General features: G+C 42.4%; 2 protein-coding genes across 5 annotated transcripts; one reads left to right on the top strand and one right to left on the bottom strand.

The window, feature by feature from the left end:
- Nucleotides 1-1,134: 1,134 nt before the first annotated feature.
- On the bottom strand, nucleotides 1,135-4,420 carry DBI (diazepam binding inhibitor, acyl-CoA binding protein). Its single transcript, XM_074145236.1, has 4 exons — nucleotides 4,363-4,420; nucleotides 4,105-4,222; nucleotides 2,211-2,273; nucleotides 1,135-1,440 (listed from the first exon to the last, which is right to left on the bottom strand). The coding sequence occupies exons 1-4, from the start codon at nucleotides 4,369-4,371 to the stop codon at nucleotides 1,367-1,369; spliced, it is 264 nt and encodes an 87-aa protein (XP_074001337.1). The 5' UTR covers nucleotides 4,372-4,420; the 3' UTR covers nucleotides 1,135-1,366.
- Nucleotides 4,421-4,730: 310 nt separating this feature from the next.
- C3H2orf76 (chromosome 3 C2orf76 homolog) lies at nucleotides 4,731-15,657 on the top strand. 4 transcript variants are annotated; one of them, XM_074145435.1, is made up of 7 exons: nucleotides 4,735-4,784; nucleotides 5,204-5,267; nucleotides 6,515-6,667; nucleotides 8,390-8,440; nucleotides 12,061-12,098; nucleotides 12,238-12,319; nucleotides 15,376-15,657. In XM_074145435.1, the coding sequence occupies exons 2-7, from the start codon at nucleotides 5,249-5,251 to the stop codon at nucleotides 15,450-15,452; spliced, it is 420 nt and encodes a 139-aa protein (XP_074001536.1). In that variant the 5' UTR covers nucleotides 4,735-4,784; nucleotides 5,204-5,248; the 3' UTR covers nucleotides 15,453-15,657. The 4 variants fall into 4 exon arrangements, with proteins under 4 accessions (XP_074001540.1, XP_074001536.1, XP_074001538.1 ...); XM_074145439.1 differs by lacking the exon at nucleotides 5,204-5,267 and having other exon boundaries at nucleotides 4,731-4,784; nucleotides 15,376-15,567; XM_074145437.1 differs by lacking the exons at nucleotides 4,735-4,784; nucleotides 5,204-5,267 and adding an exon at nucleotides 5,322-5,420 and having other exon boundaries at nucleotides 15,376-15,567.
- The last annotated feature ends 10,643 nt before the right edge of the window (nucleotides 15,658-26,300 follow it).

Here is a 26,300-nt window from a genome sequence, read left to right as displayed (position 1 = left end):
CATTACTTACCCAGAAGAACAGGGAAGGACAACGAAAAAGGTTGCTTATTCTTATGAGAACAAGGACCAAACCCTTCTTTATCCTAACACATTTAAAAGGGTGAACAAGTAGCTCTAAGAGCATTCCCCATTAAAACTAGCACTGGGGGAAGTTATAGTTTTTGAAAGCAAGCAAGGTTAAGTCACCTCCATCTCTTAACGAGGCACAAGGACACATTAGGCAAGGAGCACAGCAAAGCCTGTGTAACTCAGTACAGAAGTACTCACCTGGACAGATAAGAAATGATAGGTTTCATCCCTATGGATTTCTATAAATCGGTCGCTTACCTGAAGGCAGTTTGATTGGAAGTCCTCACCTGTTCAGATGCCAACCAGCACAGCAGGAATCGGAATGCCTTATTCCTGTACGAGGTTGTGACTTTATTCTCACGTGCTCTATGCGGGAATAGTTCAGTGCCATGTTTTAAAAATCTAAGTCTCCCTTTCTGGCCTCGGCAACTCTTAACAGACTATGCCAGGCAGACCAAAACGTGTAAACACATACTGGAGATGGTCACAACTGTGGGTTTTGTATAAAAAATGATGATGATCAGCCTTGTAAGCATTAAGCCGATTTAGACTTGATTCACCCCTCAGTACCTGGCAACAACAGTGCTCTGTATTTACAGCGGTACAGTATCAAGGGCACGACCACCACTGCTCTCTGCAGAACCTTTTCTTTCACAGGGGAGGTTTTGTGTCCAGCTGCTGAGCATTTGCCTTCTCTCCAGGACCCTAACGTTGTTGAGTTGGGGAATAACATCTCCAAGAAGCGTTTTACAAAAGATGCTTTGACAGTTGTTGAGCAAGTCTCAGAAAGCCCCAGGCAACAAGTATTGAGCACCTTGCTCTTAGTATAGACATTCTTTGTGGTGCTCCAGCTTTTGAGGGATGCCACTTACCTACATAAGAAAGGAGGCAAACGAGTATCAGACACCACTGGTGCGGTTCAGACACCAAACAAGATTACTGAGCCCCCTCTAGTGGCAGAAGGGCTGGGGAGGTTGGTTTGCGCCTCACACAGAAGCGTTTGGCAGCTGGCAATTAAGGGATGAGCTCAGAATAATCGCTAAGGGATTGACCACCACAACAGCTAAAGTACCAAACGCACTTTAATGAGTTCCAGATTTTGTTCCCAGAAGGAATTTATAATGTGTCAGTACATTAGGCGGGTACACAGCTTCCCCTAAACTACAGGCATGAGGACAGCCAACTATAATATACCAGGTACTTAACTTTTTTTTTTTTTTTTTTATCAGAAACCATTTTTCCACAGTATTAGAAATAAGGCATGTTTCAGTGTGCAAGTGGCTGCTATATCCAGTCCTCAGATGCCGTATTTGGCCTTTAGTTCTTCCACTTTTGCTATGTAAGCTTTCATTGCATCTTCTTTGGACATTCCTGAAGGACAGAACACAGGAAGCAGTCAGATCCCTTTTACAGATCAAGACACCTTTTGCACGCAAGTCACAATTCCTTGCTGTGGCACGGAACTGCTACCAGAGAGCAAAGTAGCCAAGAAGGTCACTTGGCTGAGAATCCAGCATTAAAGTTTTAAACAAATGTGTTCAGCAGTCACAAAAACCCCCAGTGTTCCAAAGCAAAGTTGTATTTGTATAGACAGCAACTAAACAGGGTATTAGTTCTACTAATGCCATTCACAATTATTACAGGAAAGGACTTCTATCAACTTCAGCTGCATTGAGATGCAGTGCTGGCTCCTTAAAACACCAGAAAAATCCCATTTTCATAGATTAGACCACTTGTTTCGCTCCTCATTTAGAGCGGAAAGTTCAGCTCCATCTTCCAGTTAGGAAAGCTTTAGAAGAAACACCACAACTGGAGGGAGAGCTCAGACTCTGGGGTACCAGGCTGGGACCTGGAAAACCGATGAAGGTTTCTGCTGCTGCTGCTGCTACAGTTCTCCTTTGTGTAACATCTTGGGCCAGCTGGGAATTTTGCACCGTGATTTTCTTCCACACAGGCTACATTTTTCAGGATTACTCCTGCCTTGCAGAAGTAATCAAGAGCAAGAGTTTATTATCACAGCATTATGAACTCCTAGAGCTCTTGTCTTATAAGACAGCACTATTTCATTTCTTGCCGAACCACATATGCTTTTCTGACTAGTTTGCCTATGGTTTTATTGATTCATTTAAGTAGACGCTTACCTTTCAATGCATACCAGGCATCCCACTTTGCTTTGCCTTTGAAGTCCAGCATACCGGGGCGCTCTGGGAGAGACAGGATAAGTAGCAGAATTAGCTGGTGTGGTCCGGGTGTAGGTAATACCTACTCCTCTCCTGAAGGCTACTTAGCTCTTAACTACGGTAAAACCCAGTGGTTCACCTCTGCAGCTATTACTAACCTGTAGTCAGGAGATCACCTCTGATGCTGAAGGGAGCATGCTGGAATGCTATCGGTGACCATAGAGATAGTCTCTGTTAAGTTCCCTTAAGACAGGAGCATTTGAGCAGAAGAGCACCAGATAGTGTGATTTGCTTTTACTGTACTTTCTGAAGAGACTGCTGGTGCATGACAGCTATCTGATTAAAGAATAAAGAATCATCAGCTCTAAAGTAAAGCAGAAATGTCCTAAGGTTCATTACAAGCAGAGACATGAAACCAAAAGCTAGTAGCATACAGCTTAGAACTCATTATCATCATGTTAATGGTATGCTTCTAACATACACCTCTTCATTCATTCTGCCATCTAGGGGTATAAGCACTGAATTCTAGCTCAATTCATGACAGGCCACACTGTAGCTAAACAGAGAAGAAATGGATGAGATATGGATGTGTATATGGTTATTCTTCACATAAAGTTCCCTTTGTGTTTTCACTTCTTCTCTGTCTCCTTGCTGGCAAGTCTTAGGATTAACAAATGGAATTGGACAGTAGCCTGTACAGTAGCCACAAAAAGACCCTTGTGCTGCTCACATGGCAATGTGACCTGCAGCTAGTTGGCAGCTCCACTTCTCTCCAACAAAAAAACCCCTACTACCTCACTGTTACGGCTTTTCTAGCCAGCTCCTGCTTCCCGAGAACGCAGTGACTTATAGAAATGTTGGTTTATTAACAGCTCTATAGCACCATTTCACATTGGCAAACATTACTACTGCTAAAGTCCAGCCACACCAAAAGGATCGTATCTTACAACCAAAGTCAGTTCTTTTCTCTCTCAATGCTGTCCATCTTGGGAAAAAGAAAGGGCAAGGACCCATACTTACAATTTCCCGTACACTTCACTGCCAGCTTTCAATTCAATGAGTACCCAATAAACTTCACCAGCAACTGGGTCAGGCGGCCAGCGCTCCAAACAAATGACCTTTTTCCTTTCTAATTCTAGTTACTTTACTCAAGCGTTACACAAGGTCAGTAGAGACAGGCTCCATTCTTGTTCCTAAGATGAGCTGCCAGTGACAGAAGTGTAGCAAAAGAAGTAACAGGAGAGATTTCGCATAGCGTACCCACAGAGATATTTCTGCTACAGTCCTTCCAAGATAATTGCAGCACCTGTAAGAGTTCTTTTCCTGTTCTTCTATTTTGGCTTTCCAATACTATTTTTAGTAGCCAATCCAGTTTAAACAAACTGCCCCCTCCAAGTATTGCAATTCCACACTTGTATAGTTTGCCTTGTTGTTAAAGTCTGTTTAACTGAGAAGTGTTTGCATTAAAGCAGCATCCCTTGACCTAGGCAGCTATTTACCGATAAAGGTCTCCAAAAATCCCAAACCCAATATTTGCACAAAGCTAACACAAAGGATTCTCAGATCATTGCTATACGATTTAAATGACTGCAGCCGGGTTAATTTAAAAACCACAAGTTGCACAAACCCTTATCAGGTCAGCGTATGCCTGCCTGCTCAGTAATCCGCGCCAAGTCGGTATTGAGTCATTTTTGCTGGGATTGCACAAAGCGAAGCGTGCAATGGGGGAGAGGTTTTGCCATCCTCAAGTGCCTCCAGCTCAGCCTCAGGCCGCAACCACACAGCGCACCCCCTCAACCCCCCCCGCCCAGGGGCACAGCCGGCAGGGCAGGGCAAGGCCCAAGCCGGTACCTACCCGTGTTCACGTCCCCCACCGTGGCCTGTTTGTAGTGGCTGTAGATGTCCAGCATCTCCTGGTCGGTGGGCTGGGACTTGAGCTGCTTCACCTCCTCAGCGGCCTTCTGGAACGCGGCCTAGAGGGAGGTAAGGTCCCAGAGAGAGGTAGAGATGAGAACCCACAGGCCACCGCCGCCACCAAACAGGATGGAGAGGGACATACCCACCTTCCACCGCCCCCCGGTTCCTTACAGCCTCCCCCCAGCACATCCCGTACCTCAGTCATGGCGACGAGCCCAACGCAGTCCTGAACCCCCCCCGGCGTCTGCCGCACCACCCCCGCCGCTCGGCCGCTTCACCCCCTCGCCACAGCGCTGGCTGGCCAATCACAGCGCCACGGGCGACGCGCTGCCAATCGGCGCCTGCCGGGGGCGGGGAGAAGCCAGGCAAAGGGCCAATGCGAGGGCGGCATGGGATGGCCGAGCTCTTGGGAGGGGGGGGGGTGAGGCGGCACGACGCCCGCTAGCGTGAGGGGTGAGCCTAGACATTGGCCAGCGGGAGAGCCTCGGGGGGCGGGGACAGGGTGCCTCGCAGCCAATTCTTCGGCGCGGTGGTTGGCACACGTCAGACATGATTGGTGGGGCTGTGTGAGGTGGGGCGAGAGACCCGGAAGCGCTCGGCGGGAGAGTGGGTAGTACGGTCGGGAGCCGTTAACGGTCTCTTTCGGGCGGGACCGGGCGGTGTGAGGGCTGAGGGGAGGGCGCTCGGTCTCGGGGAGAAGTGCTGGGCCGGGCGGCCCTCCGCCATGTGTCCTGGCGCTGCTGCCGGCGGACAGGAGCCGGGACAGGCCTGGGGGAGGTTCCCCCTCGCAGCAGATACTGACGGGGCAGCTCCCTAAGGAGAACCGGCCATCTTGTCCCTGAGGAGGTGCTGGGTAGTACCTGGTCCTAGCCTTAGATGGGACCGGTCTGTTGGGTCTGTGCAGTAAACGTGAAAGTCGGTGATTTCTAATTGTCTGTCTTCCCAAATCTATACTCCTACTGTGTCCTTCTATGCTGCTCAGGAGAAAGTAAACTGAATGCTATCGCCTTTTCTTTACCCTGTACTGTGCCCTCCAGATCTCAACCCCACGTGGAACAGCATGAAGAATACATCCATCTTTGATGGTTAATATAAATCTAGGTATTTTCAGGTGCAAAGTATGCTTTTCTTTATTGGCATCTTTGTGTATCACAGCTTATTTACAATGAAAATGGAATGGGAATTATTGACCAAGGGGATGTAAAAGCAAGTTGCCGTGTGATGTGGAAGGGCTTTGTCCCCGTTCTACAGAAAGTACGTGAAGAAAATACTGCCGGTTTACTTTGCCAGGTTACAGCTATGACAAGTACAGCAAAGACTGGGAGGTACCTGCATGATGGTGGGGTGCTTAAATAATCTCCCCCTGCAGCAAAAAAGGAAAAAAAAGGAAAGACACACAAAAAAGAACATAAAGGGATGACTAGGTAAGAGAATCCCTTGCAGGACTGGCAGCGGTGACTGAAATAGCTGCTAAGGAGATGCAGAGGTCGTGCTGTGCCCCTGGCTGATGTTGCAGCACTTGTACTGCAGTCTGTGCTCCCTGTTGCAGCAGCCACCACAGTTTAGCGTGTGACCAGAAAACAACGTTATTGACGAATACCTAGCACCAAAAATAGAGAAAATTGCCGAGGTAGGGAACAAAATAGCTCATTTTCCTGTGGAAAGTACCCAGTGAAACAATGTGTGGGCTTGTTTGAAGAGGGGCTTGGGTTGGTGATTCCATTGTAGGTTCTGCTCTCTGTTAAAATAGCATAAGCCTCTATAGAGCCATTCTGGAGACTTGCTATTATAAATTAAATGAACCCCCTTAATTTTGTATACCAGGAGAATTATTTGCATGTGTATGTGGGGGAGGTTTTTCCACTTTCTGTAGGAAGGTGAAAATGAGCGTTGTGTAAGAGCTTAGACATTTTTCAGGGTATTATGCTCTCTACAACATAAGTATATTAAAAAGGTTTTGTTTTTGTTCATGTTAGTAAATTCTTTTAGAGCACAAGGTTACTTGCCCAGCAGGAAAAGTCTTCAGTCACTTAAAACCCAAAGGACATACTTGAATTTATCCATAACGCTTTTGTGTGTTTAACAGGGAGTCTGGTGCTGTATCACACAGCACAGGTACAAATATTGGACTATTTGGTGTGCAGTATCAATAATATCCTAGGTTAGCCTGTTTGTTTTGAGATCCTGTTACTGCTTCTGTAGAAATACTAAAAGTGAAGTCCTGAAGGACGTAATGCTATTGAATTTATCGCCGTATTTTAATCTTTGCATGAGGCCCACCTGCACTTTGTTTTCTAGCTGTGCTTGTACACAGGAAAGCAATAATTCATCGCTTTAATGTTTTCCAGGTTATTCAGAATTAATTCTCATGTCAGCAGAAAGCTCAACCATCACAGTCCGCCTTGTACGCTCTTTTGAACACCGGAACTTCAGACCCGTGGTGTATCATGGAGTTAACTTGGATCAGACAGTAAAGCAGTTCATGAATTTTGTGCGGAAGGGTAAGGGGCTGTTGTCATATTCATTCGTTTCAGTCTCGTGTGTTGCTGTCTCTGCACAAGAAAGAGGAGGGGAGCAAATGAATAGGAATTCTGTGGCTTTGGTAGGGATGCCAAATTTGTGTTTACGTCCCCTGTGCGCTGTCCTCCCTTGGATGAGAGGTCTGGAGTTAATAAGAGCTCCCATGGTCAGTTTGCCATGCCTAAATTTGTGAAGAATGCTCCCCCTGCCCAGATCCCCATCTTTAGTCAAAAAGAGAGGAGGGCATTGCTGCATTTGGCTCAGGGCCTCGGGCTCCTTGAGTGGTGCTGTCAGGCAGCTATTCATAAATTAACAGGAGTAAATTAATAGAATTTAGAGACCCTTTGATCCTTAGGAACTACACCAATATGTGGAATGTGGGAACACAAGTCTGTTTGCTATTTGTGAGAAGAGAGGATCTTGAAAAATTGTTTTTGACACTGTGAGGTCTTGCTGTGCATGTTTGCTTCTGAGTTTCTGTCTCCATCTTAAGCTTTGTGGTGCAGCTTTACTCATCTATAGGCTTTATGTTTTAGAAGCCTGGTTGAAAGTGACAGCGTATCTAAAAGTTAATTAATGTCGACCAGCCCACGCAGCGACTCACTAGTTAGGGTGTTACCTGAATCTTGCAGGGGTATTTCTACACACCTAAATGGAGACATTCAAAGCATGCAGAATAATATCATGTGAATTTTTTGCATGAAGTCAGCTTAAACAAGTCTTGAACTGTTACAGCTGATAACATTTGAGCAACTCCTCGGACGCTGCCCTGGGCCTCACAGCTGTATTATGTTTTCAGCAACTTCCATACTTCTAGGCAATGATGGGTATGGCAAGATCTTAGGATGCTTTTAGCAAACTACAAGCACTTTCAGAACATACGGTACAGCTGCTGTTATGAAAAATAAAATAAAAAACAATGCTAAGAAACTTGCTTTTGATCCGTGCAGTATTAAAACTCACTGTTATTTGAGACAAAGTTAGTGTCTTGAACAAGACTTTTTTCAACCTCATTCCACAGATGGATGGATAGTGCTGTTCCTGGTCCAAAAGCTGTGTTCCTTCCTTTACTGTAATTTGTTTTGAAGGGAGAGTTTGAGATGAATTGTTAAACTACTGATGAAATGATGGTTTCAGCCGCCTTGCTGCTGAGCACCTCACAGGTGGCTGGGCCTTCCAAGGTCCTGGTTAAATCCCTGGTTGTCACTGGGAACACTGGCACCAGGGAAGGTGTTAGTGTTCTTGCAGTTGCTTATGGGCTGTGTCCTGCATACGGCTAAAGAGTTAATTTTTTACAGTTTGGCTTCCTTTTTTGTGGCTGGTTTGCATGGCTGTGTTTACTGAACAATTCAGTTACCAATGGCAGTTGTCAGCTGTTTGTATAAGGTAAAGAGGGATGCTGTGCAAACCATTAACAGGATGTTCCTGGCAGATATCTGAAGGATCAGACTCCTGTGATCGTATCCTAATTGCATTGACTCACTGTCCTCATGGGTCATTTTGTTCAGAGGGACTTCATGCTCAAGTGAAGTTAATCAGATATGGAGTAACTATAGAACCTGAGCTAAAGGTTGTAGTATAGTATTTGATGCTCAAACAAGTCTCCTGTGGATTTATTTTGATGTACAGGGTGTCCAGTATGCATGCATAAAATATTGGAAAATAAAATGCTTTGTTTTAACTTGATGCTTTTATTTTAATAGATGTGCCTTCCAGAACAGGACTTCCTCCTCCTTTCAAAAATTACAAGTATGGTATGTGAGCTTTTTTTCTTGTTTTAATTCCTGTAAAATCAGACATAGTAGTATTTTATACCAGTTTCTATACAATTTAGAAGACAACTGCTGTTGTCACTCACGCTGGTGGCAGTGCCTGCCTGCACTTGCAACTCTATCTACCCCTTGTAGTTGGGCTTGTGCCACTGGAATCATGTCTACAGAACTTGACCATTATTTTGAAGTTCTGTATTAATCTTTGAATGAGACTGCATGTTATACATTATTTGCTAATTGGTACTGATGTTTTTTGGTATTAATTTTTTATTGTGTTTATAAGTGCCTTTTAACTCTGTTTTAAGCAGCTTGTGATCTCAAATGCTTTGAAATTGTAGTTCTCTGTGCTTATGTATTTCAATATCTATTTAATTGTGAAGTCAGCAAGGATGGTAAAGTGGGGGCTGAAGGCAGTAAACAGAAAATGCTTAAGACATATACTTAAATAGTTTACATGATGTAAGAGAAGCAGGGGAGCTTTGCTCAAAGTAGATATGAAAGCTCTTAAATACAACCTGATGGAATGAAATAGCCTGTTGTGACATTTAGGCTGACTTTATCCTCTAATGTAAAGCTATGTGTATATTTCCTTTTTGTGAAGATTGGTACAAACATGTGCAATTCATCTGTTTGGGCAGAATATACTTTCAAAATAGACTAATTTACTTCCTTTCTTGGAGTTTGTTAACTCAGATGTCAATAACGTATCTTTTCCTAAACTTGGCAATTCTGAAAGTTTCCTTGGAGTTTTGCTGGAAGTGATCTTCTGCCTACCATGGTTTTGGAGCTGACAAACTCCTTCCTCTTCAGTGATTCAAAGAATTGAATGAGGAACCTATTTAATACATGTGAATGGTAATAGAGTCTATTTGCCCATTAAAAAAAAAAAAAAAGCAACACACCAAACCCAAGGATTTCATTCTGTGTTCTTGCTGATGGTAAAACAGGTAGTGCAAAAGGAAAGCAGAGAAAGAATTAGGGATTAAGATTTACGATACCCAAGTGGCAAGGACTTGAACATTGTTATTATTTTTTAATATATCATTTAAGGTCTTAAAATCTAAGTAACTGTAAGCTTGAATTTGGAGGTGCCCTTCTTCCCCCTAATGTCTGTGGCTTTGGCTAGATGAGGGGATCCTGTCTAGAACGGCTGCTATCACTGGTATTCCTGGTGTTGCCTATCCCTGCTGCTAGTTCTTTCATCACTTAGAGGATCAGTTTAGTTTTTCCTAAGGCATATGTTGTGGCTGAGCACCTGATCGTGCTGTGTAGGACTGAGCATAATGTGGGTGAAAACACTGCAGAAATTTAAAACCTGTTACACCAGTTAGTGGGGGCCTACTTTTACTGGGATGGTGCTGGCTGCGTGGAAATTTTCACACAAAAATCAAAGCCAAGTTCCTCACCTTTCCCTCGGGCTGTGAATCATACAGGTTCCTGTTTTTGGCATCTCTTGTGTGCTCTACTCTCTTTCTTGTATTTTGGTGATGAAAGGGCAGTGGTACTTCTGCATGAATAGTGCTAGGAAGAGTCAGATTTTATCTTCTGCTTTGTTTGGCAGTGCCAGAAATCTCAGTTGGACCCGGCTGTCTCTCACCTTGCCTGTGTCTGGCTTCCTTCTCTCCAGAATTCAGCACCACTTTGTTCTCTCAACATCACCTATATAATGCCATCACATTTCTCCTCTTGTCTTGATGCTCTCACTCACGTCTCAGAGCTTATGACTTTCATTTTCTCTGCATTTCTTTGTACACATCATTCTTTTCCTGGGTCTAGAACTCTTCTCAGACTGAGACTCTTCTCAGTCAATCTTCTCATCTTCCTACCCTATCATTGTCATCTTTTCACTGATGATGGCAGCCTGGGTGCCAACTTGTCTTATAAGCTGCTTCTCCAATTTTTTTTTCCCATTAATGTGGAGCAATATGGTAGATACTTCACAAAATCAGACTTAGGAAGTGATTTCTTATCTATTATCACAGAAGTTGTATTACTAGAAAAGGAAGGATAAAAATCTGGGAATGTGATTAAGTGGGACTAAATGGGGATGGTTTAGCAAAGGCTATTGAGAGGACATAAGGCTTTAGCTGGGACGAGAAGAAACTGCAGTTTCATCTCTGTAACAGAGTTAGAGAAGCCATTTAATAGCTTCGATGAAGACACAGTGAACTGCTGGATACCAGTGGTGGAGTTGTGAAGAAGTAAAATTGCTCTGAGAATGAGCAAAGACTAGAGAAAAGGGAATGTGACAAAGTAGATGGGGAAGTTTAAAACTAAGAGGCAGAGGCTGGATTGTATTTGCTGTGGTAAGAAGGTTTCATGATTGCAGTATATTTTTGCTGTGATTGCTTAGTCTTTTTTGCAATGCTTCTATGCAAGATGGATCCTGGTAATTGCAATTTATTATGTGTCTTACTTCTAATACTGCACTGATTACAGCGTGCTAAGGCTGTCTTCTCAGTGACCTCTCCAGTGGGAATACAGAGAAGTTTTGACCTTGTGTAATGTTTTAAATAAAATGTTCAAAATGGGCCAGAGTGGTAAGGAAGCAAACTTCTGAATGTTATTCCGAACATCATATTACTTGATCTTGGTAGTTTGCAAGTTGTTTTAGCCTATATTTAACTTTCTTGCATCCTTATTTACCAGACTGTTTCAACATGTAGTATTCAGTTAATGCACAAAACTAAACTAGAACAGAAAATGAGCAGGCAAACAGCTGTTTTTTTGCTTCTTTGCTGGGAAGGGATTGATGTGTTATTCTGAATTGGTTCAAACACAGAGGCTTCAGAATTTGATTTTTTTTGTTTTGTTTTTGTTTCAATTTTTTTTAGTGCTGTGTGGGCATCTTCCAACTTCATTCCCTCTGGATCTTTGCACTCATCTGGTTACTTTAGTGACCACAGTATTTTTCCCTGTTTTTCCCTTCTGTTAAAAAAGCCCTGCCCACGTTGCCAGGGGAAAGTGTTATTTCTTTTTTTTTTGTATAATGTAATTTCTTAAAGTGCTATGCTGCAGAAACATATCACAGATAAATATTACTGAAGAGGTTATAGGATTAAAAAAAGGAGAGGCTGTACACGTTAATGGGAAATTGACTGAGTTAACAAAATGTCTACATGGCTGCTTTCTTCACCAGGAAGAAAATTTCAAGGAATGATCTGCAGTGTTTACGTTACTGTGTCTTAATTACTTGTTGCCTATCGACTTAACTGTAGTAGTTGACAGTGCATAAATGCTGTTTTTCCTGCCCCAATGGCATGTGTAAAACCTGTTAGGTCAAAACACCCTAACTGGCATTTAAATTGATGTGTTTTGACTGGCAATTGGGATGGTCGTTAGTCAATTATTGTAATTCAGCCAGCAGATAGAAGCCCAGTAGGATATGGTACCTTAATGTTGGATTGACTGGTTTAAGACTGTGGCTGCAAGACTGGGAAATTAAGATGTTTTCTCCTCTTTTAGACTGAATACACAAAAGTGTTAATAATAAAAGATTTTGGACCTCACCCCTTTGTTTGTCTCTCCTTCTCCAAGTACAACTTTCAGTGTTGCCTGTGTATTAAGCCTTAATTAAGGAAAACTGATGTGTTTTCTTTCAGATACAATGAAGATTATTCACCAAGCACACAAATCTAAGGTATGATTACTAGCTGTATTCTTCCCCTTTTACGTGCTTTATTGCAGGCAGATCTCTGTCCTTTCAAACAACACTGGGGCAGAGACAGTCCGTAAATTCTTACTCTTATCTGTGTATTCTGGTTCTCTCTGATTTGTAGACTGGTGAACTTATAGTGAGTTTGGAAGATGATGACAAACTGATTTTGAAAGAAGACAGTACGCTGAAAGCAGCTGGAGTAGGTAGGAGCACATTGGTATTGACTGAAGGTGCTGTTCATTGTGGTTGTCATTAAACTGATAACTGGCTGATTATGTTTGGATAGCCTGCTGAAAAGTAAATGCTATTCCTGATGCTCTTTACACTACTTGATAATTATTCAGGGAAGAAGGGGGGATAATGTACATTCAAATCATTGGACCGAGGGCAGCAGGTATCTGCACTCCAAATGTTCAGAATGCAAATTGTGATTTTTAGAGGGTATGCTTATAATTCTGCTGAGAGTAATTTTAAATGATTGACAGATAGGTTATTAGTACCGTGTCTGCTTAGTCTTATCAGTAACATTTAAACTGATGTTTTGGTTAGAAATGTAAGTAGTGGAACCAGCATGGAATAATGAAATAAGATTAGATTTGTTTAATGTGCAGCATACAGCGCCTGATAACCAGATTGCTCAGGAAAGCTCAGGCAGTATCATTTAGAGAATGTGCTGAACATAGCAAAGAGTTGAAACTTGACCTGATTTCTCACATTTTGACAGGGGACTACATATAGGGCATGTCTTTTGGTAATGTAAAGAAATGTCTGTCATGATAAAATTGATGGTCCCTGGATGTCCTTTGGGCTTCTCATAAATGTGGCTGAATGACTTTGTGGCAGCGGGGTACTTAAGGGATGTAGTTGCATTCCACCTTGATATGGACATTGGCTCATTTGAATGTGATTTGCCTGCGCTCTAAGGGCAGGGGTTTCACAGAGAAAGCTCCCTCGTGTTCCTGATGCCCTCTGATTGCTCCCCAGCTAATGAATGAGATTTCGTTCTCATAGGTTTCTTGTCTCTTTTGTTTCCTGCCATTTACTTTCTGGTTTTAAGTGACTTGGGATGTGTCTTTAACGTTTTTCTCTGGGGTGCACTGCATCTGGCCTCAGTATACCTTTCCTAAAGGTCTTTGGGCGTTCCTGTAATATGAATGATAGTTATTCTCTGGCTGTTTGTACTAAATCAGGTCTTTTTATCTGGAGGGAAAAAAAAAAAGGGTCCTCTGGAAGGAGGATTACTGGCACTCAAGTTTTATAGATTTGTAATTTAGTTAGCAGAAGATTCATTAAAGCATGATTTTTATCTACCTAAGGCATAAGAGGGGATGCTGTCCAGGAGAGGGACTGATGACAGTGCCAAATATTGAATTAGAAATGACATTGTCCAGAGCTGCCTTCTTTCAAAAAGGTATTAACAAGTATTTGTATATATTATCCGTCTTTGAAACTAGGTTTGTAGCTACAGCAGTGAAACAGTTGGATGTGATCTCAAACAAGGCGTCAAAACATCAGAGTAAATGTTACAGTGAAAGGAAAATGGAATGGATCAGCCTGTTCTGTGTCTCTGTACAAAGAGAAGGCAGGGCTTATTCCAGGCGGAAAACAATTTAAAGCTGCTTTTAATTTTCTTCAGAATAACTAACAGCAGTTAATCATTAGTATATAATGGGTATTTGTGATAGAAAGGAAAAAGTCTTGCTTTGTAAAATGCAGCATGCCATTATGCCATTTTGAATTTTGTTATGTGTATGTTCCAGCGTATCTTGATAAGAAAATTAGCTAAGTTAGGTGTGAGGTCTTTGTAGTAAAATCTTGAAGATTTTAATTTTCTTCTTCAATAAGAAGTGGCAAAGAGTAAACCAAGGAAGTGCAGTATGATAGCATATACCACTAGTCCTCATTTTGTGCAGTTTCATTTAAATCGGTAAGAAGATTTGAAATCTCCTATTGGCATATTAACATTTCCCCAATACCTAGTCTGGACAAGATTTACTGGAATAAAACAGAGAATTGCTGTTAGAAAATGTGGGAAATTCTGAGACAGGCAGAACATTTTTCCTAAGCTGCAGTAGATTGCCCTTGGCACTTTACAGGGTTGGGCTGGAGAGTTATAAATTATGAGGACATTAGATAAGTATCCTAGGGAAAGCCTCTGTGGTAGTGATTATTATTACAGTTATTATCTAGTCAGCAAAGTTAATACTTGCCTGTTTTGTTTTTTTTTTTTTTTTAAAGCAGGGTGTATGTTAATAAAGTGTTCAGTATTCATTGCAAACAGTCTTGTCTGTTTTCTAGTTGAGATTCTAAAACCCCTTCTGCTCCTTTTTTTTTTTTTCTTTTTTACAAGACAGGCAGACTTCATTAACTTCAGGTTTAATTTAAAAAAGGAATGTGGAACTTATTGGGTCAGCACCTTAAAGAATTCCATGTTTAATAATTGTGAAGGCTTTCCATCAGATTTGTCTCTGTTCTGAATTAGTAATGTTGCTGACTTACTGTTTTAGAAGAGGAAGTCCTTGACCTACTGGGTTGAAAGAATTGTGACTGCTCTGAACCTTTGTGGGTCCTTTAGCTCTGCCATATCCCCTGTGAATAATTAGAGGTATTTGAAGGTATTGCTGGAGAAGCCAATTTGTGTCTTTCACTTTGCATATTGTTGAAGCCTCATGAATTAATCATCAGCAGGGCAAAAAATTAACTTCTTCAGACACATATTTTGATGGGTCATGAGGGAGAATGTAAAGTGATCTGTAAAATATTCCACTGATCCTCTAAGTATTAAATTATTATACCTACAGGCTAATTTAACGGAAAAAATAGTTTCTTTTTGCCTTTCCTAACAGAAAAAGACACAAAAAAAGAGAAAATCATGCTTCATTATTTTTCTAGCATTTGAAGACATTACAAATGCAGTCACTTAATTTGCTGGATACTTATACAAACAATTCTGAAGGCTGTGTTAAACAAATCTTGAGGGGTCTTGTGTACATATTTATTTCTAGATATTCAGGTTCTTGGGTTTTGTGTTTGGTGGTTTGGTTTTTTTTTAACCAAGGTTAAATGACATCTTTAATATTGGAATCTTTTTTCTTTTTTTTTGGTGAAAACATGAGGGGGGGGGGGGGGGGAAAGTGGGTTAATTTATAGTTGTCTTTGACCAAATAGTTTACAGTTGTCTTCGAAGATTTTAAATAGCTGGCTGTTGGGTGGTTCATTTACTGGTGTGCTAAATATTTAATTTTTTTATTCGTTCTAGCAAATGAGACCGAATTAGCATTCTTCTGTGAGGAAGATTACAGAAACTACAAAGCTAATCCTGTTTCGGCCTGGTGAAGATCCCAAGAGACTGTTTTGTTTTCCCATACCTGTTGTAAATTTTCCTTATTCTGCTTAATGAGATTTTTCTTAAAGATCAATAAATCCTAGAGGATTGCTTTGCAAACAGTGCAATTCCCTTCTTATAGAAATTAATTTCTGTCAATATGCTAAGACTGAGGGGAAAGGAAAACTGGGGGACATAAATGACTTCTTTTCTTTCTTGCGTTGCTTTTTCCTTTGCTTGCCTGTTACGTAGGATGCAGGCAGTGCAATCTCTGACCTGTGACACACGTTCTTGGTGTGATCCCACAGCAGACATTAGCTACACACGGAGGTTATACAGTGAGATCCCGTCACAGTACTAACTTCTAACGAAAATGGAAACGTTTTATGACCAAATCACTGGGCATTTCAGAGAGATTGCGAAGAGGATCTCTCGGTTTCAAGTCATAGCTTTACTTCTCTCGTTTTATGTTTGGTCTCTTTTGTTTAAATGGTGCAGACTGGCAAGTGTTTCATGCTCTTCACTGGTGAAAGCTTTCCTTTGTACTCTCCTCCAGCCCTTTTTAGCACACTGAAGGGGACAAATGACTGTTGGGAGGCTTTTGTGTTCAGGGACCAGCTCTCCTGTTTCTAGCTTTACTTCATGGGGACACCTTTAAGTAAGAGGTAGCAACCCGAGTTCTGCCAGGACATCAGCATGCAGAAGCGGGAATTGGGCATTTTTCCAAATGGAATGAAAACTTACGGTTTCAGTTTTAAGAATAAAACCCGAATGACTGCATTTTTGTGATGAGAGGCCCAGTCTGAGAGCCACGTGTCTTCAAGCCTGGAATTGATTCTTTCCTGCTTTCCAAGAGCCAAATACTCTGTTGCTATATGTTAGTCCTTGGTAATTCCAGGCTTTCTGACTACGTTAACCAAATCAAGAATAAGAAAAAATAATCACGTATCCAATAAAGTACCTTTAGATAGATACTGCTTATTAAACTGCTTTTTAGGGGGTATTGAGGTGGGACACTGTGCCTTTAAGCCTCTTCACTGAAATAGAAGCGATGCTGGCTCTTTGCCTTAGCCGAGTTCTTGGGCATAGACTCTGCTAAATCAAATGAGACCTCATGTGCCATTGCTTTAGACCCACACATCTACCCTCAGCGCTGGGTGAGTGCGGACACCACCATTTCCACAAGAGACTTCCCGGAGAAGTAAGCTTACCGTTTCCTAGAGCTTTGATGATTTTTTTTTTTTATTTTTTATTGACACATGATAGTGAAAGTAGAGGTGTGATTTCCAAAGTATCTAAATAAAAGTTCTCTTTACTTTAGATTTAGGGCCAAAGAAACTTCTATGTATTGTTCCCACCTCATTTTCTTCATCCTGACAACTCTCTGGTTTAGGCTGATTTTGGTAGCTGGTGTTACTCACCGGAATTTTACCCTCTTGTGAAAGTAGTCTACCACTTTGTTATCTGCAATTAAAAGGGTAATTGTATCTTTATCTTGTAACATTACGCATGCTGTGATGAATTTGCAAGGAGAACTTACCGCTTGTCCCCTCCTTCTGTCCAGGCTGCCTTTCTGTTGGCTGGTACCTGCTCACCAAACACGGGCCCATGTCTCAGCTGCCTTCCTACACGGTCTGTTGTGTTTGCAGATTCATCTGGCTAATACCAGTTAGTATTCATCTTCTCAGACAGTTTAAGCTAATGCATTGCACTCTGGAGTAAAAAGCCAAATTTACAATAAGGAAGGTAACTTTGTAAGAAGTAGATGGCGTGGCAGGGAGATCAGTGTCTCAGCCTGTCCTGCCAAGGCTTGATGACATCTGTCAGCACGCTCAGGCTCTCAGACTCAGCAAACACTGTCATTCTTTTCCTCCTGTTCTGGGGATTTGAATTGGATCTCCAGCCCTTTCAGACAGATTTAGACTGGTTGTGTGATCCCTTTTCTCGAAGGCGTTTGTCTTCGACTCACCAAATTTTAACAACTGTCCTTTCTGGGCTACAAACATTCAGTGCCACATCGAGTATGGCACAGTGAAACAGCAATTCTACAGCATCAGTGAGAAAACGGTAAATGTTTTGATGCAAATATTTGAGAGTGATGTGTCTGGCGCTCCAGACCAGCTTCTCTTTCCAAGGGAAGAGTTAAACTACTGCTTTGTGAGCTCAGTTCGCTCTGGCAATGGCACTTCATTGGCTCCTTTCTGCAGCTGCACAGTAGAGCCTTTTGTAATGCTCTCAATGGCCATACTTGTAAACTGGTTTCTTCCTGAAGTGTTTTTGTACTGTTTTTTTTTTTTTTTTTTTTTTAATTGGACCTTTAATAATGCTTCTTTCAAATAAACCCCACAAAACCATAGATAATAACTGAGAACTTGCTAAGATAGATGCTGTTCCAACATTTTTCGGTGGGATATGTCAAAGCAGCTTTGATTCCAGGATTGCTGAATACTGAATGAAATCTGTGACCGCTGGCTAATAAATTACTAAAGACTGAGATGTCTTTGCCCATGTTGTTATGAAATCCTCTTTCTATTGAAGGAAACCACCTACAGAGTTGGTACCGTGGTTTGTTATCCTGGCAGAATTCATGAACCGCATCGGTTTACGATTACTGTTAATCAAACGCGGCTTCTCCATAACGTGCGGTGGGGTAAGTCATATGGCTGTGCTAGTGTTCTTAGACATTGTGGGGCTAAGAAGGATTCACCTTGCAGTATGATGTCCTTGGAGCCTTTCCCCAGCCTTTTTTTTTTCTTAACAAAAAGAACAGTATCCAGAGTGGATGCTAAAATAAAATACAACTTCATGTGGGTTATAGCACTGTAGCAGGGAAAGGCAGTCAAACTGAAAGCTGGGAGTGTGTGTGAGGCTTGGGTGTTTCTTGGAGAAAAAAATAAATCACTTCAGAGAGACTGGAGTTTTGGTTAGGAGGTGTGGAAGAATAGCTACTAAAGGAGAAGAGAGGAAATTAGGAATTACCATGAAGAGGAAGAAGAGGGAAGTGTAACTGAAAAAGAGCAGTCTTGAATGTACAATGCTCTTGGCACAGAAATACTGGAGTAGTGCTGCAAGTTATAGCACTAAAGGTATGAAAATGGTGCATTTTAATAGTTTTTGGAATTGAACTCATGAACTGCTGAAACAGGCATCTTTTTTTTTTTCTGGCTTTGTCACGTTATACTTTCCGCATGCAACAGTTTTTGCGTGTTTTTCTGTTGCCTCTTGAAGAAGCAAGAGCTACGAAAGCTGCTGAGGTGAACAGCTGAGTTAAATGGTGACAGTTACCAATGGCATACAGGAGTCCTCAAAGATCTGATATACACCACCCTTAAAGCTGGGGAACTGCTTTATCTGATACAAACATTCTGTCTTAAAGGTGATCCAGAGATAAGCTGTGGCGTTTCTCTTTCACTCCCCGGGAGTATCCAGCACATCCCCTGACAGATCATTTACTTAAAAATGAGCTTGCAAGTAACAGTCCAAGAGTTACGCTGGCTGTGACAGGGCATCCGTGGGTCCTGTCCCAGGAAGCTACTAGCCACAGAAATCCTGAGTGTGCAGAGATCAAGAATGAAAAATCAGCACACGTGATGCTCACTCTTGGTCTCATATGACTGATAAATAGGATCCTGGCTTCAGAGCCACGGCAGCCGGCTGGAGGTGTTACAAATGCTTCAGGCAAGCGCAGGCTTTTGCTTATTGAACACTTTGGACTGAGCTCACTCTTCCTGGTTGGCACCCAATCCTCCTTCCATGACTTCATTTTCACAGTACTACTTAGCACAGATTTGCAAACGTTTAATGAGTCAAGCAACGATGCCCAGTAGATGACTTTGCTGCTTTACATATTATCAGGATGTTGACTTTTCTTTACAACCTACCTTCCTATTGAGTTCAACTTGCATGTTTTCCCTGTCGCTTCCCTTTGCTTCTTGCTGCCACCTCTGCTGATTAGTGGTGCTTTAATGGTTAGGTGTGCACCTCATCTGATATGCAATAGCAGCATTTCCTGTGGCAGTGAATGTACTTTTTTTTTTTTTTTGTATTCATGAAGAAATATGCTTTGAAATAAAGAGGAGACCTTTTCTGCACTGTGCACTGGTAGTGCACAACAGAGGATCCTTTCTTGCTTTACAGGAGGACTTGCACAGGACAGTGGAAACAAAAATGTTTTTATCATAATGCTTTGTGTCTTGGAAGGAAAGGAGAGAAGTTACATCAGGAGTGCAAAAAAAATGCAGCGAAAAGCCAAGACCTATTGCCATAAACTGTCTTTGTCTGCAGAGAAAGCCACCAGATGTCAGCACAGCCTGTTCTTTCGTTCTCCAGAACCTGTGTAAGCCAAGAAATATGTAATGTTTATGAAAAGTGCTTATCTGTGAATTGGTTTTAGCCTGCAAAGGCTGTACTAGGGTTTTGGTGATGAAAGCTGAATCTTTCCTTGCAGAAAGTATTTCTTTTTATATTAAAATCAAAAAGCGGCAAATTGAACTGGTATCAGTGCTTAAATTCCTCTTGTTAGAGAGCATCCTTTGCGGAGCCAGTTCCAGCGTATCTAAATCTTTGCATGCTGTGAGGAGGCATTTGCAGAACATTCATTTGAAGAATTGTCTGGAAAAGATCAGTGTTAATTTGCTGAGGTTTTGTAAAGTAGACTTTTTTTTTTTTTTTTTTTTAAACACAAGGAAAACCACCCAGAACAGACACACATGCAAAGCAGAGCAAAACATCTCCAGCAACACTGCCTAACACAACAACACAACAAGTGTATCCTCCATGCTTCTGACCCTAAGCCTCTACTAGTTCTTCCTTGCGGTACAAGGGCTGAGGAGAACCTGGCACTGCGTTCCCTGGGCCACGCTTCCTGAGCTGTGACGAGCTGAGATGGGATACGGGTTTCGGAGCCCAACCCCAAGCACCGTGCACAGCTTTGTGCTGTCAGCGACTGAAGCGTACGTAGATGCTGCCTGCTTAAAAGGGTAAATTTGAATTGTTGCACAGGGACAAGGTGTGATGGAGCTTTCTGCTGAGATTCCTGCCGCTTTTCTTGCAGCAGCTTGCAAATGCCAGGGAGACTCTCGAAGACTCCCTGGAAGTGTTCGAGGCCAGGCTGGATGGGGCTTTGAGCAACCTGGTCTAATGGGAGGTGTCCCTGCCCATGGCAGAGGTGTTGGAACTGGATGATCTTTAAGGTGCTTTCCAACCCAAACCATTCTGTGATTCTGTATAGGTAGAGCCTGGGTGACCTTAATTCTTTCTTCCTTCTCTTTTGGGCTGCTTCTTTAGTTCCTTTCTTCAAGCCTGGTGTCATGCTAGGGGTTTGCCACGGCTTGCTGTGTATGAGAACTACTTATTGATTCCAGACTGTCGCTGTAACCCTCAAACACCGCTCGCAATCCGGCGGTGATGGATGGCAGGTTGCCGCTGTGCAGCCTTGTGCCGTCTGCAGGGGAAGACCACTGTGTGCACGGGTGCCACCAGCATGGTGCTGCAGGTTGGTTGGGAGGTGTTGGTCTCGCTTCTCTTCCCTCTGCACAGCACCCGGTTCTGCTTCGCTGGGGACCAGGACCTTGTCTTGAGGCACAGCATGTGTGATAGATAGCTGAGAGGAGAGAGGGTGTTTGGGCTGGTGATGTAGTAGGGGAGGGGATGGAGCATAGAGCTTCCATCTTCCTGTAGATATGATATTTTTGATCAGATATGGATTCTACCTTTTGTTTGCTAGCATCCTCTCTCCCTGATAGCAGTAGATTTTTTCCTTTGCACTGGCCCAAAAGCAGCTAGCCAGAAGCTTCAACGGGTAGTGAATACATTCAGTGTGACAGATTAATATAAGAATTTATCTTTGTATGTCCATTTCTGCTCTCGGGCAGGTGACTTAGTGTTGTGTGCCAGGAATGTCAGACAGCACTGCAAGAACTGCTGCTGTCTGCTCTCATTGCACATCTTGGGAAGGTTTCATTCAGCTTTCTAACCTGAAGCCCAGAGAACATATTCTATAAGGCCAGTTTGGGAAGCTCCTTTTCTTCGGTGAACCGAGATTTTTAAAATGGAAGCTGTGATACCGGGATATGTTTTTAACGCTACTTTGAGGTCACATCTTTGGCTCTATACATACACTTATGTCCATGCAACTGAAGGACATCAGTTGGTTTTAGAGTCAAAGCAGCAATCTAGAAATGAAAGCCTTATACCCTAGCAGTTAGTATGGTGGCCATTTCTTCACGCTGCTCCCCTGCCCCATCCCTCCCATATCAAATAAACCTGGTTTTGCAGAGAGCAGGCTTGAATCTTGCACAGCAACTTTGTTTTCTAGAGCTCTGAATGAGACAGCCGCTTAAAGGCAGACATCTGATTGTAGATAGCTGTTTAAGCCAGAGGGCTGGCGTGCTGCAGAGCAGCTGAGGCTAGCTAATTGTAGATCAGATATGGGAAGCAGATAATGAGAGTAACCAGCCAGCTGAGCAGCAGCTGTAGTAGATCCTCCAGCGCTGAGGCTTCTAAATCTAAAGCAGATTATCCTTCTAGGAGGACTGCTGTAGCGCCACTTTAAGTCTTTGAAAGGTTCCTGTAATACTATGGCTTGTAATATGTGATCCTCCTGACTGGCCATATACAAATGGTTATTTTTAGTCTTTGATTATGGAAGACCTGCACACGCTCTGCTGACAAGAACCGTCCCTAATCATAGATGGTATCTTCCTGCTGGATATCGTATGCTCGGCTTTAAAATAAGCACGGTTCTGACTTGCACTAAAAAAACCTCGCGCAGAAATGCTGCCAAACTGGTGCTGCTTATTAAGGCACAGTAAACAGATAAAAGAAAACTGTCCTACTGTAACGAATCTCATTCCCCAAACCTGAGGCACAGTCCGCAGATCCCGCTAGCTCAGTGCGTGAAATTTTGAGCTCAAGGATAACACCAGACTTTTCTTGCTGGTTGTAGCAGGTGGTGCAGCTGCGCTGGCCGTCTTGGAGAGGCTGGAGGAAATATACTGCGTGGAGGTGCTGAAGCAAGTGCATTCCCCTAAAGATTTAACTGTAATTTGATATATCACTTTGTAAGTAAATCCCTGAAGAGCAAGAAACCAATTGCACTGTTAAAAGCCTTGTATTATAAAACAGAAGAAGTGAGAGAACTGTACCTGCAGAGGTTAATCTTCAGCACAGGAATTTAAACGAACTCATTAAAATCAACTTACAAATTAGCTCATTAAAATGCAACGCTGCGGATCCAGAAGTTGGTTGATCTGGCATGCCACTTCTATGAAGAAGTGACTTAAGAAACGGAGAACAAATTGATAGTATTAAAAGTCCCTTTTTCTTTCCAGTCCCATAAACCCTCATTTGTAACTCCCTCTTCCTTGAACGCGGAATCAACAGCACTTTTTGTTTAGCGAATTAAGCTTGTTTGATCCTGTGCTACAACTGCTTTGTAATATCACTACACTCTTGTAATGAAGTGTCTGTCTGTACACGCTTGTGTACATACATGCACAGGAACTCTGTAATAGAAGCCCTGGTGCACTGGGTCACAGCAATGATCATTTTCACTTATTATCTTGCTAACGAGACTCTACCAGCTGCTGGCTGTAGTGGGTTTTATTTCCTAGTGGTTAAATTTTGGATAATCACACTGCTCGCTACTACTGCCATTAAAGTAATGGTATTGTTTAGGGTGAGGAGGAAAAAAAAGACCCAAATGAGTTCTGATATAATTATATAGACCTGGATATTTTTTATGTAGCTACTGATGCCGGTGATTAAAACCGGCCTTACTCTTACAGCTTTTCAGTTGGTTCTTACATATCCCAGAGGCACATAGTAGGCAATACAGAAAATAAAAATATAAAGAATTTACATTCCAGCTGGATATTCTGCAATAATATATATGTATGTGTGTACATGTATATAGACAAAAACTCCAAGTACAAAACCAGTTAATTGGTAAATTTTAAGCTAACCTCGCTAACCCCCCTGTCCACATCAAAAAATGTGTAGGGAAAGATAATTGAAAAATTCCTTAAACTACTTTTCAGCGTTTCAGAATCAGAAGAAATGACTCAAACTGTTGTGTCGAGGCTTTAAGGACCAGACGCCTACAGAGGGCACCATTTGAAATGCTGCTCTGCTTTTACAGGAATGGGCTTCAGTCTTTAAAAGGGACAGTGACTGTCTGGACAGTATGTTGGCACAGGCGTTACCTGGAGACACTTGATCGACTTTTTTTTAGATGCTGTGGAGCTGCGATAGCCACGGGGATTTTGAGCTGGCTCGTCTGTCCATCTGGGCTTGTGTCCATCTGAAAAGCACCGTGCTGGCTCGCTCATGCAGCCAGCTCCTCAGGTAGGTCCAGGTGCCCAACTCTGCTTCTGCTCATGAAAACTGTCCCTTTGCCACCAGTGGGAAAGGGTACGTGGGTGTGAAAGTCAGGTAAACAAAGCAAAAGTACAAACTTTACTTCTGCTGGGCAGAAAGGTGAGTCTTTAACCTTGCAGTGACTCACAATAAAGCCACACCTTTCCTGTTGGAGACAAAGTTTGTTTAGTTTGTGTAATACTCTTTCCCTGCCTCTTAATCTTTTCTTTCTTATTTTTTTTCGCAACCAGGCGAAACTTGCCTGACCTAATGATGTGAAAAGCAGTTTAGGTGAGAAAAAGAGGCATTGGAATACACTGTTGTAACCAGAAAATGTGTAAACCGGTGCTTTTATGTTGACTTTGCTTGATGATGAAACGGAGAAGACTGAAAGAACAAACTTGCTGAATCCAGTTTTCCCTCAAGGATGAGTTAAGCTGGAGTGGGTGGAATTATACTCGGGTGAACCTGTCTCAAATCCATGTGGAAACTTAACCCACACAATTCAAACACAAATAAACGGGGTCAGGTAATCAATCTGGTTGGTGAGTGATTCGATCAGGTGCTGGTCTGGGCTAGGTTGTGGAGATGGATGGGGAAACCTGAATAAGCAGAGTTTTCTAAAGGGAAAGAATGGTACATTCTTTGTGTTGCCAAAAAAAATAATAATCAGCTGATGATGAAATCTGGGCATTTCCCTCATGCCGATCTCTTTATATTCAGTGAAAAGAAGTGACGTTTGGAGCCTTTAGTGTAAGCCTTAGGTGAGAACTGAAATCCCTCAATATCATCACTGGCAGCTTGAGAATTATTTGGAGAACGTTACTCACTGTAGTTATTTGAGGCTAAAAAGGGAACTCTTTAAGATCCATCTGTGTAGAAATCATCCAGGTTACAGAAGCAATGGTGGCTTGTAGAAGGGCTTATGTGCCCCAAAGTTGATTTCCCCCCACGTTTATATTAACTGTGGTCTAGTAACAAGTACTTTCCTGTCCCACAAACCATACCTCATTTGATGCTGACAGCTGTTGTTTTTCAAAGCAATACTGAATGCTGAGTGGTGTCTTAACTGTAGGAAAACGAGGCTATTCCAGCCATGTCCTTGTATCTGACCTTGCTGAGGTAGTCTTCTTGTGTCACTCCGATTGCTTGCTTTTAAATGAGCCTTTGTGAATGGCTGTCCACTCTCTGCTTGGTGATTTCTGTGTCCAAAACCTAAAGCATTATTCTGATAAACAGCAAGAGCTTGAAGGGATAGGAGATGACGGGTGGAAAATGAAATCAGGACAGAAATCTTCATTGCCCTGTACCTTGTCCAAAGTGGGTATGAAGGCAGAAGAGCATTTGATACCTGCTTTGCAATCTAGCTCGTCACTTTTTAAGGTGCAAGGCAATGAAGGACTGTGCCCAGAATGTACCATTGCTGTACTTTCATGTTGTGGTCAAGACTTGCTGATCCCTTTGCAAGACCGTTCAAAGATCTTGTCCTTGCTGATGAAACCAGAGGGTTTAGAGCTCCTGTTTTGTCTGTGTAAATGGGCACGTGCAGGTGACAATGATTTCTAAAAGCTTCACCCTATTATTTGATATAAGGCCAGCTGGAAGGCCTTGGTTTTCTCCATGTAATTCTGTGAAGCAGCAGGCCTTCCCAATAATTATCTTCGCCCTGTTTCCATCAAATACTGCTTGAAACTTTGGCTTAGTAAAAGAGCAGCAGCAGCAGGTGTCATCTCGGAGCCAGCAGTGCAGACCAGATGTGTGATGTGAGGGACATCACTCTCTTCAAATGCTTTTATACTGCTGGAAAAAGTGCTTTATTTCCGTACCTTATAAACGTGCACCAGGCACAGTTTCCAGGACCAGCAGCGCTCTTCTGTATTTGAGAGAACGGGGTTACTTGGGACTTGCTGTCAGCTTTTAGTGAAATCTGTAGATGCTACATAACACAGATATTGCTCTTCTTACTTGTCCATAGAGTTCATTGAGAAGACCAAAACCAGAGACAATTCATCTCTCTCAACCTCACTGCCTTGATTGGTCCAGACACTCAAGAGGCAGGATATCTTTGCTGTCATAAAACACAGAAAATCTGTGCTACTTTATATTAGAAAAACAAACAAACAAACAAAAACCCCAAAAGGCATTGAAATTTATGAGAGCAGCCAGGGAAGCAACCGAGAAGCGCTGGTCCGCGGAGTGGCCAGCCAGCACCTCAAGGGACTGATCTGACTAACAGAGCCCATCAGTTTCCCAGGTCTATTAGTGCTGCTTAGCTCGGCTTTCACGACCATTTTTAAGGCAATAACTGTCCTAGCAAATCAGCAATATAATTTAGCAACTGTCTGAACTATTTTCGTGGTCATCCATTTTCTAAAGTCACCAGATTTTATTGTTTACCCACGATACAATTATAGCAAAACATACATATATTTAAGAAAAAGAAACACCTTTATAGAAATGTCGATAGTGCTTTGAAATCCTCTGTCACAGCCGGGGCTCCC

This window comes from Numenius arquata, chromosome 3 (genome assembly GCF_964106895.1).
Source record: "Numenius arquata chromosome 3, bNumArq3.hap1.1, whole genome shotgun sequence".
In the NCBI taxonomy this organism is placed as follows: Eukaryota; Metazoa; Chordata; class Aves; order Charadriiformes; family Scolopacidae; genus Numenius; species Numenius arquata.
This window is presented reverse-complemented; position numbering and strand designations above follow the sequence as displayed.